Source organism: Ostrea edulis, chromosome 5 (assembly GCF_947568905.1).
Source record: "Ostrea edulis chromosome 5, xbOstEdul1.1, whole genome shotgun sequence".
Taxonomy (NCBI): domain Eukaryota; kingdom Metazoa; phylum Mollusca; class Bivalvia; order Ostreida; family Ostreidae; genus Ostrea; species Ostrea edulis.
Window position 1 is genome coordinate 64419499 of NC_079168.1, and position 13628 is coordinate 64433126.

General features: G+C 33.9%; 1 protein-coding gene and 1 long non-coding RNA gene across 13 annotated transcripts in view; one reads left to right on the forward strand and one right to left on the reverse strand.

The window, feature by feature from the left end:
* LOC125649467 (ras guanyl-releasing protein 3-like) overlaps nucleotides 1-13628 on the forward strand; it is a 61430-nt gene that overhangs the window by 34406 nt on the left and 13396 nt on the right. For all 12 annotated transcript variants that reach the window (XR_008802992.1, XM_048877019.2, XM_056165122.1 and 9 more), the window contains 11 exons: nucleotides 1268-1381; nucleotides 2967-3098; nucleotides 3511-3655; nucleotides 3853-4026; nucleotides 5795-5911; nucleotides 10105-10208; nucleotides 11195-11375; nucleotides 12233-12325; nucleotides 12406-12510; nucleotides 12626-12741; nucleotides 12850-12988. Coding sequence is in view for 11 of the 12 variants with exons in the window: in XM_048877019.2 (XP_048732976.1) it covers nucleotides 1268-1381; nucleotides 2967-3098; nucleotides 3511-3655; nucleotides 3853-4026; nucleotides 5795-5911; nucleotides 10105-10208; nucleotides 11195-11375; nucleotides 12233-12325; nucleotides 12406-12510; nucleotides 12626-12741; nucleotides 12850-12988 (1420 nt within the window). In the remaining variant the exon portion in view is untranslated. The remainder of the gene's footprint in view (nucleotides 1-1267; nucleotides 1382-2966; nucleotides 3099-3510; nucleotides 3656-3852; nucleotides 4027-5794; nucleotides 5912-10104; nucleotides 10209-11194; nucleotides 11376-12232; nucleotides 12326-12405; nucleotides 12511-12625; nucleotides 12742-12849; nucleotides 12989-13628) is intronic.
* LOC130054670 (uncharacterized) lies at nucleotides 13-10622 on the reverse strand. Its single transcript, XR_008802993.1, has 3 exons — nucleotides 10495-10622; nucleotides 10047-10224; nucleotides 13-117 (listed from the first exon to the last, which is right to left on the reverse strand). It is a non-coding gene; the product is annotated as an uncharacterized LOC130054670 (long non-coding RNA).

The window sequence follows — 13628 nt, forward strand, 5'->3', positions numbered from 1 at the left end:
ATTGGGTTATCTTCAGGATGACACAACTGACACACTTTTTGTAACAGCCTGTATAATTTGTCTGATATCTTCATGTACAGTGTTGTATGGCATAGAAAGCATGCCTGCTGTCCAATCCTGAAATAAAAGACTGCTTAAATTAAATCATACGGTATCCGGAACTTTCATTTACTGATCATTACAATGGAAATAAAGTTTTGAGCATGTTCGTTTCCTTACTCGGCATCCTCTTCCATGTTAATTCCAACACCATAAATCAAAGAGGAAGTCAACCAATTACAGTCTCCAGTCATTATCCCATCCCCATGGCCTACTAACACTCTGACCTAGTTTTGTTCTCCAGGCTTCCAGACAGACATAAATGGTGTGTTCGTCTTTGATTGCCATTTTGCTTGTTTTATTTTTAGGCTTTATTTGACATCAATCTGATTTTATCTCCATTGGTTAATATAGATCCTTTAATATACACTTTGGACTATTAGAATGAAATTTTAAATTGATCTTTCAAGAAAAGAGTGATAAATTGTTTCAAATTGAGCTCATTTCATTGGATATAAAAAGTAAATTTCAAAATTGCAAACTGATGACATGTGTTTGTAAGAGGGGTACCAACGAATGGTAACTGAAAGAAAAAATATTATTGAACAAATGCTATGAAGTTCAATAAAATTTCTTTCTATACGTAAGTAACAGTAAGCTTTGCAGACATTGTAGAAATGGCTTTATATTAGGTTGTCATTTTAGTGGAGTTTTTTGCCTCTCTTCTGGCTGTGCTTTAATTTGATGTGACAGTATTAATCTCTCTGTTACAGGAGTCTGCCATGGCGAGATTGTTCCTTGCGGATCAATACAGTCCATGGATTTACTCAATGTCTGCTTTATGATCCACACAAGTGAAAGCAATTACTTACAATTATGGCTTTGTGTAATTACAGAATTTAGATTTAAAACACCCCCACCCAGCCTTGTTTTTGGCTCTGAATACAGACTTTTTTTGGGGAGGTAGATAAAGCTTGTAAGTGCAGTGCTGCCTTACTAATGAATAGCTCACATGATTAAAATGGATGGTTTACATCTTGAATTTAAAACTAAAACATTGGACAGATTTTACTTGAACAATAAAATGCTTTCTTTGTTGTTTTATCGGGTGATGAAGGTATAACATTGCAGAAAAAAATGATAACCCAGGTAAGCAAAAAGGTACAAATATTGAAGGTTAGATATGAGTTTTGACTTGTTCAATTCAAATTCCTGAACTAAAGTACAGATATCAGTCTAGCGATGAGATCATCTCGTGTACCAGGACTGGCTGTCAACACATCCCAGCTAATGAAGACTGTGAGATACAGAAATACAAGTGCTGTATTTGCCATGCTGTCAGGTGTGTATGGAGGGATTGAGATGCTATATTCTACAATTTGTTTGTCAAATATGTGGAATTTGAAATTTCTCGTGTGCATGGAGAGATGGGTGCTCTTATGCTATATGTTCTACAAGTTGTCAAATTTGATGAATTTGAAATTTTCCAACAAAAAGTTGAATGATTCTTGGTTGAAATATTATTTCATTTTAGTGATGTCATCAAAACACTTTAAAAACATTGCAGCACCAAGCATTTTTCGTAGTTTTAACAATTTCTTAGGTAAAACAGGTATAGTACCTGTAGTGTATTTTTAATGGTATAGAAAAATATTCCACAAAAGACTACGACTAGGTAGAAAACTTCTGATAGTAACTGACTGGGTTGGGAGATCTGAGATTAATACTTACATATATGGTTCTCACAATATTTTCTGATGTTTATTAGTGTAATTTGCGTATAGAATTCTGTATGAAGATGACACTCTGATTTTTCAATTAAACCTTACAAAAATTTGTGAATTTCCATTATAGATTTCCCGTGAATTTGTCACCAATTATCTTTAATCTCGGTGAATGCATTTAGAAACGGAGCTTAATTTGGTTCAAATATATATACCAAAATGTGATTGGTTACTTAGATTTGTCATTGAATGCCAGAATATGGAATACCACACCAAAGAGTTATTTTTGGTCAAACATGACAATAACACTTCATAGCCTTGATTTGTGTCACTTCTTTATAGATCATGACACAATTAGTACTTCTGGTAACTGCTTGTGTTGTTGGGGGGATCTGGGATAGACTGTTTGTAGAACACTGTTCCATTCATTTCAGATCAAGTGTCTAAATCTGTGATATCGCTAATGTTTTCCCATCTAAATATAGTTTTACTAATAAAAAAAACGAGTTTCAATTCTGAATGAAAATCAGATTATGATGATAATTGCATCATTTCGTGTAAGTCACAGTCATGACAAATGTAGGTATGAATAGAACTAAATATATATTATCTCTACGACAACACTGGAATGTGAAACTCAGCCGGTACCTAATTAAATTTTAAAACATCTATTTTAACAACCTGTTGCAGCATTTGAGCACTTGACCACTGGCATTGCACATATTAACAAGGCTACACAAATTTTGTCATATTTTTGAATTACAGTGAAAAATGATTAAAGTTTTGACAACAATGAAAAGGAAAAAAAATAGCTATATATTTTCCTTGGATACATACACTAAATGCTTCTCAATGAGGCAGTTCACGGTGTCAGATGAAAAGTAAAATATCTGACTTTTTATGTTTGCAGATACTGCATATCTAGTAAATTTGGAACACCGGAAATTTTGATGGATGAAGAAAATTTGCCAAAAATTAAAAGAGCCAAAATTTCTATTCATATAAATACTACACTTCTTAAATGAAATTGTGCCCAAAAATAAAGCACTAGGATTTTGAACTACTTTTTTGAGCTAAATATTCCCCATCTCCAAAATTATCCACTATATGGTAAATTGTCGATCATACTATACTGATTACTACAGGACCCAGAGGCTATCGGCAGTGTATATTTGACTAATTCATATGTTTGTTACTTTGCAGGTTTTGGATAAACAATTACCCAATCCATTTTGACCTGGATGGGAAATTAAAAACAGTCATGAACGACTTCCGAACCATCGCTCACTCAGAAGGCAATGATGTGTGTAAACAACTGCTGGACCTGTCTAAAGTGTAGGTGGAATTGACTTTTTAAACGTACTTTCCTTGATATCAATACGCCAAGATTTATGATTATCCTGAATTTCTCTGGGGATCAGATTAGTGCACATTGTAGAGTCCTTGATTGCAAGGTAACTGCCTATGTGGCTGGAATGATGGAATCGGAGTGGATTGTCAAAGATGCAATATTCAGTCCACTGCATTATATATTCAATGGCAACACCACATGCTGCATTTTGCAGCTTTGTATCTTAGCTAAGAAAATAATGAAATCAAATTTTTATTACATCCATAAAAGGCTTGGCTTTGTGAAATAAGAAGCATATGTTGCTTTTATGCCTGAAAACCTAATTTACTACAGATTTTATATAAAGTTTGATGATAATAAGGTGATCTTCTTTGTACAATATTTTTTTTGTTCCAGTCCCACATTTGATTGGATGAGAAGGATCTCTGTCAGACCTGGAAAGCACAACAGAAAGGTGTCCTTAGTGTTCAACCACTTAGAGCCGATGGAGTTAGCGGAGCATTTGTCATATTTAGAGTACAAGGCATTCCGTAGAATAAATGTAGGTGTATTATGATACATCAGAAATAAAAGAATTCATCTTCCCAATAATTAAACAGTTGAACATGTACAAAACTGCACACACTGGAAAGTAGAGTTTAGGCTACCAGCACTCTCTTGGTGTCCAAATAGGACAAACAGCTGATGTGCAGAAATGAATTATATAATATCTAAAGAAAAAAATGTTTCCTATTTCAGTTTACAGATTTCAAAAACTATGCAATGACGGGATCCATTAAGGATAATCCCAAACTTGAGCGGTCCATAGCCCTGTTTAACGGTCTATCCCAGTGGATCCAGTGTATGGTGCTCAGCAAGACAACCCCACAACAGAGAGCAGACGTCATTGTCAAATTCGTTAATGTTGCTAAGGTAATTTACGTTTCATGGCTAAAGATAGACTGTAGTAAATGAATTAGTGATGTATGAATTGATGTCTGTTGGCATTGATGATTTGCAATTTTAGCTTTAATACAGTAAGTTGATTGATAATGTGAAGTTATTTTTCATGTAATATGGAATGGCTTATATAAGAATTTAAGGAAAATTTCCAGGAGTTGTGTAGAATTCATTTGAATCAGATAAATCAATAATTCAAAACTGCTGTAAAATTTACAACATTCATTGTGCAAATAACAGATGTTGCTATGGTCAAACCTCTGGCTTCTGCTGCCTTATGGTTAATTGTGTTCATCTCTCAATATCTCATCTGTTGATGATGCTTGAAACCATTCAAGAGAAGGTTTAACTTCCATTTAAATCTAGAACTTATAGTGGTTTTGCTCCATGTTACTGAAATGAATGGTTGCTTTTGCTAGTTTTACTGGCTTCCTGGTATTCTCAGGTGAAAAACAACCTGCATCTCTCCTCTTGGGAAAAATAAATATGACGTGAAATCCTCGGATCAATAATCACTTCCAATTTATAGGTTTGTGCAAATTACAGTCCTGCAGTATTTATTGCTTCTTCTCTGGTCTCGATTTTAAAAACCTAATGGTGTTTTTTTAAATCACTGGTAATTTTTGTCATGATAATGATGTATTATTGAAAGGGCACATGAAGCGATGCAGTCATTGTATGTGTACATACTGTTACTAAATGGGAGATGGTTAAAATAGTTTTGAACAAAGAACATTATTCAATTAGATTTCGTACATTTACATATAGTTCATTTTTTAACTTGTGCATGCTCAATGATAATTAAAAGAAGGAAAAACCAATAGACAGGGTACAATTTATCAAAATGTTACAGTTTAATGTATTTATTTATTCACACTTTCAATAGCTAATAATGTTATACAAATTATACTAAGAATTAAAAAATGGAATTGCAAGGAGAGTGGGCTTTCTATATGAACAATAAAGAAGATGAATGTAGTCATTTTAGATACAATTTATCACATGTGATATTGCCATAAAGACCCATCATTCCCTGATACAGGAAATACCTCCCACAGCAGTGGGTAGAGGCAGAGGCTGAAGTGATCTAATTATACACAGGTCTGCTGTGCACTAGAAATGGAACAAATCAGTGCAGAAACGGCATTTCTATGTTCATTTGCCGCAGATAGTCTGATAGATATCTAAATGAAGCAGTTATCTATGATTAGTATCTTGCACCTGAGAATGAAAGAGCTTTATGAATATAGAGTATGGATTTGTCTGCATCATTAGGCATTAACGAAGCGGAATTAACTTCCTATTTTGTTAAAGAACAGCATCATATAAACCCCAGACCTCTTTGTCACTTGCATGAAAATTTGATTTGTCCTCTGGCAGAGTTCACACAATTGCACTTTGTACATGTATGATTGTCATGGGTGGATGATTTCATGTGCAAGAGCCTGTGATATTCACTGAATTACGAAAATTTGCTCCTGGTTTGAGACAAATACTTAATGATCTCTACGATCTAGAAAGCAAATGTTTTTATTTGCATACATTATTGATTTATGAAATGGAAACGGCACTGGTTTGAACAAATATGAAATTTTGTGTTTAAATAAGCTTGATTTATCAAAAAAAATTTAATACACAGTGTGTTACAAAGTGCTCCTTATACAAAATGTATATTTAGTCCTATGTAATTTTATGAAAATCTCATATGTTAGCCTGATCTCTTCTTTAAAATCTTTTATAGAAATTGCGGCTGCTGAACAACTTCAACACCTTGATGTCAGTAGTAGGGGGCTTAACCCACAGTGCTCTGGCCAGACTGTCAAAAACTAACCAAGAAATCCCTAGTGATACTCATAAGGTAAGGAGTGAACTCAATATAGAAAGTACTAATGGATATATATATATATATATAGATAGATAGATAGATAGATAGATAGATAGATAGAGATATATATAGAATGTAAAGCATTCAGTTGATAGGAAATCCCAAATGTAACTCAAAGCTGAAAGAATTCAGTCAGTAGCGGTGAGATCAATCGAATCAAATTTCCAAGTAATGTGAGACGGAAAGGAATTTAATCTGAAGAATTCAAATATTCTGAATGTATTATTGAGTCAATTGATTCAATCAGTGCATCCAAGTGTTTCTGAAAATGTACAGTTGTAAAGGTATTGAAGTTCCAGGAAATTGCAATTATTAGGGTAAATTGATACATGGATGTTACAGGAATTCATAGTGACTTTTCTTTCATTGTAAGAATTGTACATGTATTTAAAAAATGAACGTGAAGGGTCTGAAACTTCATCTGAAACTCCGACTAAAGCATGGACTTCAACATGTTCAGTAAAACCAAACAGTATGTTTAAATAGTACTAAAAGTGTAAGGAATCAGACAGAGTTTAAGTGATCCTAATAGTGTAAGGAATCAGACAGAGTTTAAGTGGTATTAATAGTGTAAGTAATCAGACAGAGTTTAAGTGGTATTAATAGTGTAAGTAATCAGATAGAGTTTAAGTGGTATTAATAGTGTAAGGAATCAGACAGAGTTTGAATGGTATTAATATTGTAAAGAATCAGACAGAGTTTAAGTGGTACTAATAGTGTAAAGAATCAGACAGAGTTTAAGTGGAGAATCAGACAGTTTAAGTGGTACTAAGGGTGTAAGTAATCAGACAGAGTTTAAGTGGTATTAATAGTGTAAGGAATTAGACAGAGTTTAAGTGGTATTAATAGTGTAAGGAATCAGACAGAGTTTAAGTGGTATTAATAGTGGAAGGAATCAGACAGAGTTTAAGGTAGTGATTGCAAGGCATCACGTGGTTTATTCATGTAGTATCTAAAAAGAGACTATTTTGTTTCCGATTCCGGAATACGTCAAGCACTTAAGCATCAGTAATAATGACAGACAATGGAAACAGACTTGTCAGCTATAACCAGACACAGGGTAAAGTGAAAATATGTTTAGAACTATACGAATAAAATACAATACAAATGAAAAATCCCTTATGTTTTAATTATCTTTTTAAAAAAAATAGTCATTAGGCCCTAAGTCTCCATAATACATGTATCCCCCCATCCCTGTTAATTTTCAGTCTTACAGTACGTAAATTTAATTCACAAACCAGTAAGCCTATTAAAACCATAATATATAATGCTATGAATTTCATAACATGTAGGCTAGTTAGTGCTTATAAATCTAAAATGCTACTATGTAACGTGGATGTTAAGAGAAATCAAAAAGTGTGTATTCTGAAAAGCAGCACTTGCTGTTAATATCTTTTTTTCAATTAGTTCAGTTATTTCTTATAATATAAAAAATAAGAAAGTTTTGTTGTTTGATAATCGCTTGGTTTGAAAAGAGAAAAAAAAAATAAAGACATTGCAGGTATCGACGTCACAATGCACAGTTTACATCGGATGGGTTACATTTCCCACGTTTTTAACATACGCTTACAGAGCATGAATTATACAAGTAATTTCAAATAAAAAGTAAAAAAAACATCTCCAAAACAACAGTACTATCATTCTATGTAGAATAAATTCAATAATAAACATCAAAACATTTTCATAGTTTTAATATGAGTTGAAATAAATGCATGTAAGAATGCATATCTATTGTAATTATCACCTGCAGCATTTATGTAAGGAGGGGGAGGGAGTAACAATAGTGATCATAGTGCCATAGTAAACCTGAAAACCAATATTGATACTTTCAGAAAAAAAATCCTCCTAACATATGTTAAAACATATTTAAAAATTAAAAAAATTAATAGGTCATTTATTCCTCAGGTGGTGAAAATATGTCTGCTTTGGTGAATAATTGCCTTCTAAAAATTGCGAAATTGCTCATAAGCAGCCCTGCTTCTACTTCATATGAAAATAAATGTACAGATTAATACAAATCATATATCATTTAAGGCTTTAACTTCAATTTGATATAAAATTTGTATCCCTTACCCCTTTTGTAGACGTAGCCATGTTAGGTAGCCAGTCAATTCGAATCCCGGTTCATTTCCATATTGGCACAATAGCGTCTAGATGTGTACTAATTCCCCACAAATATTTTAGCTAAATTGTTTAAATAATATACCACCCCAGTCCTATTAAATGATAATTATTCAAAAAGCTAAACTCACGGCAGTGTGGCTTTCATAGGTCATGAGCGGCCGCGCCGGCCGATCTCCATTTAATGGGCTTATGTAGCATTTTCGTTCATCTAGAGCTTATTTTACCTAATTACAAAAACTGGTACAAAAATGTTTTAATTTCTATTTAATTATTCGTGTTGATAATAAATGAAGAGCGAATCCATAACTTACAACCAATTTTATGAAGAGATACCAATAGCAAGAGTTCGAATTGACCGGCTACCTAACATGGCTACGTCAACAAACGAAATCATTTGAAGCTGCGAGTTTTCGGGTGGTGTGTGGCTTTAATGAATATTTGAAGGTATGTTTGGACGCAAGTATATAGTAGGAAAATATGTTAAGATTTTTTTATATTGAGTTTATGAGACAGCAACACAAGAATACACCAATTTCAGGCCTCAACCGTCCGCAGCTTTTTGTGACCCGTAAATCGAAGGTTTTTATAAGAGGTGGATCTTTTCAGAGAGTTATGTACAGTTCTCCAGCTACACTGAATCCGCTCGAGAAAGTGGGCGGGCTGTAATCGGCCAATGAAAACTTTTGTATTACATCAAACATGTCATTCAAATTGTTCAATCGTCTCATTGAATTGTGTCGTCACACAACGCAATACTATATCGGGTAAAGCGTTCTAATTCAAAGGTGAATTGCGATAATAGTGTAAGTAATCAGACAGAGTTTAAGTGGTACTAATAGTGTAAGTAATCAGACAGAGTTTAAGTAGTACTAATAGTGTAAGTAATCAGACAGAGTTTAAGTGGTATTAATAGTGTAAGGAATCAGACAGAGTTTAAGTGGAGAATCAGACAAAGTTTAAGTGGAGAATCAGACAGAGTTTAAGTGGTATTAATAGTGTAAGGAATCAGACAGAGTTTAAGTGGAGAATCAGACAAAGTTTAAGTGGAGAATCAGACAGAGTTTAAGTGGTATTAATAGTGTAAGGAATCAGACAGAGTTTAAGTGGTACTAATAGTGTAAAGAATCAGACAGAGTTTAAGTGGTATTAAGAGTGTAAGGAATCAGGTAGAGTTTAAGTGGTATGTGTAAGGATTCAGACAGAATTGAATTAATACTTAAAATGTAAGGAATTTATGTAAGGTTACATTGACTGTTATTGTTATGAATTCAATCAATATAGTATCCAAGGCAAAGGATTCAGTTATGCAATAGTCAAAACCTTCCCTATTCGTGATGGCAAACAGTGCAGATAAAGTTCATTGTCGATAGACAACACTAAACTAGAGAAAGTCGGGGAAATACTTGAAGAGTTCAAAGAGATTTAAGGAACGTACGAAACTTGGTTGTGATTTCCTGAAATTCTTAAAAACTGTTAAGTGATTGGTTACAAATTCACACCCATTCAGGTATTATGAGATGTTGATGCCCTGTGTGAGATTTTTCAGGAAACTGAATAATTTAGTATAGTTACTGTAGACATGCATGTATTACTTTTGAAGACTGAACTATTGCCTTGTAGAAACATTAATTCCTGGGGACTATTTTACAAAAAGTAGTATGATTTGAAACCAAAATATATTTTGTGATTTATTGTGCACATCTTTCAATTGTAAATCAACTACAAATCAAATTGAAGATGAGTTCAAACAATCATATTTTCATAAATTTTACTCACAAATTGAAATATTTTTCACCAATTAAAACTAATTTTCTTAGAAATAAGGCCTTTTGCAAAATGGGCCTGTTTCATATCTTGCATATATGATAAAGTAAAATGGAAACATCTTATGGATTTGATAACACTAATAAAAAAAAATCATGATGGTATCCCCTGATTACAGAGCAGAGGTAATTCACCTGAATGCCTGACAAACAATGTTTACCTGTGTTGATTCTGTGAGTGGTGATTGCAAGATGATGTGACTAGTCTTTCTGTTGCAGACGCTGTTGGAGTTTACTGACCTCCTGTCATCCAATAACAACTTCAGCAACTATCGGAAAGTCTTCAACCAGATCAAAGCCACAGACTTCAAAATCCCGATACTGTAAGTAGGCTGGAATCTAGGGAGTAAATCAGAACAGCTGCTTCTGTATTTTGAGTGTGAAAATTTATGTGAATGCATCTTTCATCAGCAATAAAATTTCCATTTACTTATTCATTATATATCAATTTATTCTATTAAATATTTGTTGTTGCATTGGGAGAGGGCCTACATAGGCTGTGCCTGTTGCCCGATCCATCCGAGTTTATCAATAAGATATGTTTAAATCACATAAAATTTCTCTTCAATAAAGTGAATGTTTTTATACCACTGCTCTGATATTTGTTACCTTATTGTCCTTCCATCCATTTCTTATTTTATGTTGCAATTTTCTTACTACCTAAAAACACCAGTATTCCTCGTTTGGTCATCCATTATGTGGTGCTTATTTGTAGCTTCCATATTCTCTCTACTTCCTGTTTATCAGGAACACACACGTTCTGCTGTAATTTCAATGCACCTCTAAAAATTGGTTGTTGCATTTTCTTAGCAGCTACATTCCTTTGTCAAAACAGGTTTTATATGAATATATATATAAAAGTTTCTTTGAGAACTCACTTTTGTCATGTGACTGTGTAGACTGCAACCTTTTAGTAATTCCCATGACATGTGTTAATACCATGTGACAAATTAGGATTGCACATAAGATGTATTGCACGTTATAATGATATTGGGGGGGGGGGTGTATTTCTCAACAACTACACACTGCAGGTTTTGGGGTCTTGGCATAAGGTTTCTTGTTGATGAATTATACTGTGTGACAAGGTTTTGACATCCCATCTAAAATGTTTTTTAAAAATCAAGATCATAGGATTTTAGTTTATAAGTAGTCAATTACTCCACAAATATATAGAATTTCAAATATTTGAAATGTAGTCATTTTGATAATAACCTCTCTCTCTCTCTCTCTCTCTCTCGCTCGCTGCTCGCTAATCTTTTATTACAAAATATATTTGACAAGTTGTACAAGATGAATCTTTTCCTTTCAGAGCTGTACATTTGAGGGACTTAATTCTTCTACATACAGCATTACCCGACCAAGTGGAGGGAACTCTCATTAATTTCCGTAAAATGGTGCAGCTCTCTCAGACATTAAAGGAACTGACCAAGCTTCAAATACATGATACCATTCCATTCACTGCTAATGTGGACCTTGTCAATACACTCAGGGTATGTCTAGAGCAGCGGTGGAACATGCAGACAGTTTTTGAGCTATACTTTGATGTTATGTATTTAAAAAATATGTAACAGATGTGGTTATTTCAAGGGGTTCAGAGTGTTTTGTATTTGTCCATTTAATTAATATGTGCATTAACCCTTTACCATACTTGACTCGCCTGTAGATTCTTTTGTGAGTTATACCATGGCATGTGAGATGGGTTTTTTTTACCTTACAATTCACTACTTTTTCTCAGGAACACCTATACCCTGCACCAAAATAAGACAAAAATAAATCACATTTTTCCTGACTCAAACATTATTCACACCTTAAGATTTTTCTTGATCCTCATTGAAAATAATTCATTGAATTTCAAGGTCACAGCAATTTTACCGATTTTCAATGTTCATGGTGTTAAGTATGTAGTAGATTGAATTTGCAAAGAAATAGGAACATTCTCACTTTTTTCCCCATTCATCAATGCATTATCAGAAACTTCATAAAAATGAAAATGTGTTATTTTACAGTAATATAAGAAAATACAATAATAGCTAGGCCCTTTGGCATTGAGCAAAAAAACACATAATAGCATAAAAAAAATAAAGAGAGCACATGAATCGCCCACTATCAAACTACCATTAGTGAATATGACTGCTATTAGATATATCATTTTTCCTAAATTTATTTTAATATTATTGTGGGCGATAGCCATGGACAACTTTTCCCTTCCCAATTGAAAAATTGATGGAAAGTTGACTTCTTTTTTTTTTTCATCAATACACTAAACTATTACACGTTAATGATGTCACATTTCTATAGATGGTAAGTCTTCCTTTTTCCTTACAATACTTGTCCTATTTGTTGACAGTTATCCCTTGATTTACACTACACGGAAGATGAGATTTACGAACTGTCTTTGGCACGAGAACCCAGAAATTCCTTGTCATCTGTTAGTGAAACAGTAAGTATAGGACCGTCTTACCTAACAAACGTCACATTCCAAATTTTTGTGTGGTTAATTGTGGTGTGTTTGTATTTTAGCCGTCCACTCCAACCAAGCCAGCTGTGGTGTTTGCTGAGTGGCTAGCAGGAGTTAGCCCCCCTGATCCCAATACGATTAACAAACATGTCCACGATATGGTTGAGGTAAAATCAAAACTCTGTAACCTTAGAAAACATTAAAATGCTTCAGCTTTCTTCAATTGTGCATACTACTTTTTCTTGTCATGAGTGAGAGATATATCATTTCTAAACTTTTTAGGCAGTATTTAAGAATTATGACCATGACAAGGATGGTTTTATTTCTCATGACGAGTTCAAGGCTATAGCTGGGAACTTCCCCTTCATTGACTCGTTTTGTGTGTTGGATGCTGATCAGTGAGTGGAACATATTAGCTATGTATAATGCTGCTCCATAATGATCTTTCTCATCTGTAATTCTGTGAAATAAGTGTTTATTATATTTATGTCACGATTGAATTACAGAGATGGCATGATCAGTAAGGCTGAAATGAAGACCTACTTTTTTAAGGCCAACTGCCATGTGTTACAGAACAGTTTTAAACATGATTTTCATGAGACTACCTACCTGAAGCCCACGTTCTGTACCCACTGTACCGGACTGGTGAGTTTTTCTTCTCCTTTAAACATGATTTTCACGAGACTACCTACCTGAAGCCCACATTCTGTACCCTCTGTACCGGACTGGAGAGTTTTTCTTCTCCTTTAAACATGATTTTCACGAGACTACCTAACTGAAGCCCACATTCTGTACCCTCTGTACGAGACTGGTGAGTTTTTCTTCTCTTTTTATTTTAATTTGTTGACCCAAGTGACGTAAAATGTTGCAGTAGTACCTTGTAGTCCGTCTCAATAAGAAACTTTATGTGTAGACAGAAGAATACTAAGATCTTGTATATTCTTTCAACTGTTCCAGGTACTATACATGTACATGTATGCAAGAAATCTTGCAAACATTTTGACTCGCCTAAATCAAAGGCCTAAGTTAGGTTTTTTTAAATCGGAGTCTGTCTGTTTCTTGGTCTTTTGGAAAAAAATATCTTATCTACGAAATATTGGGCCATTCCTCAAAGTGTCCATGGGTTTGTTGGATGAAAGTTTTTTCATACGAAGGGGTCATGACACCCCCCCAGGGGAGAGGTATATTAAGAAATAGAGAAAAGAGAAGTAGTGTTGTGTTTCATCATTCTCTCACCAGAGGTTGTGTAACACAAGCTTCACTTATACACCTCTGTCAACGCTTT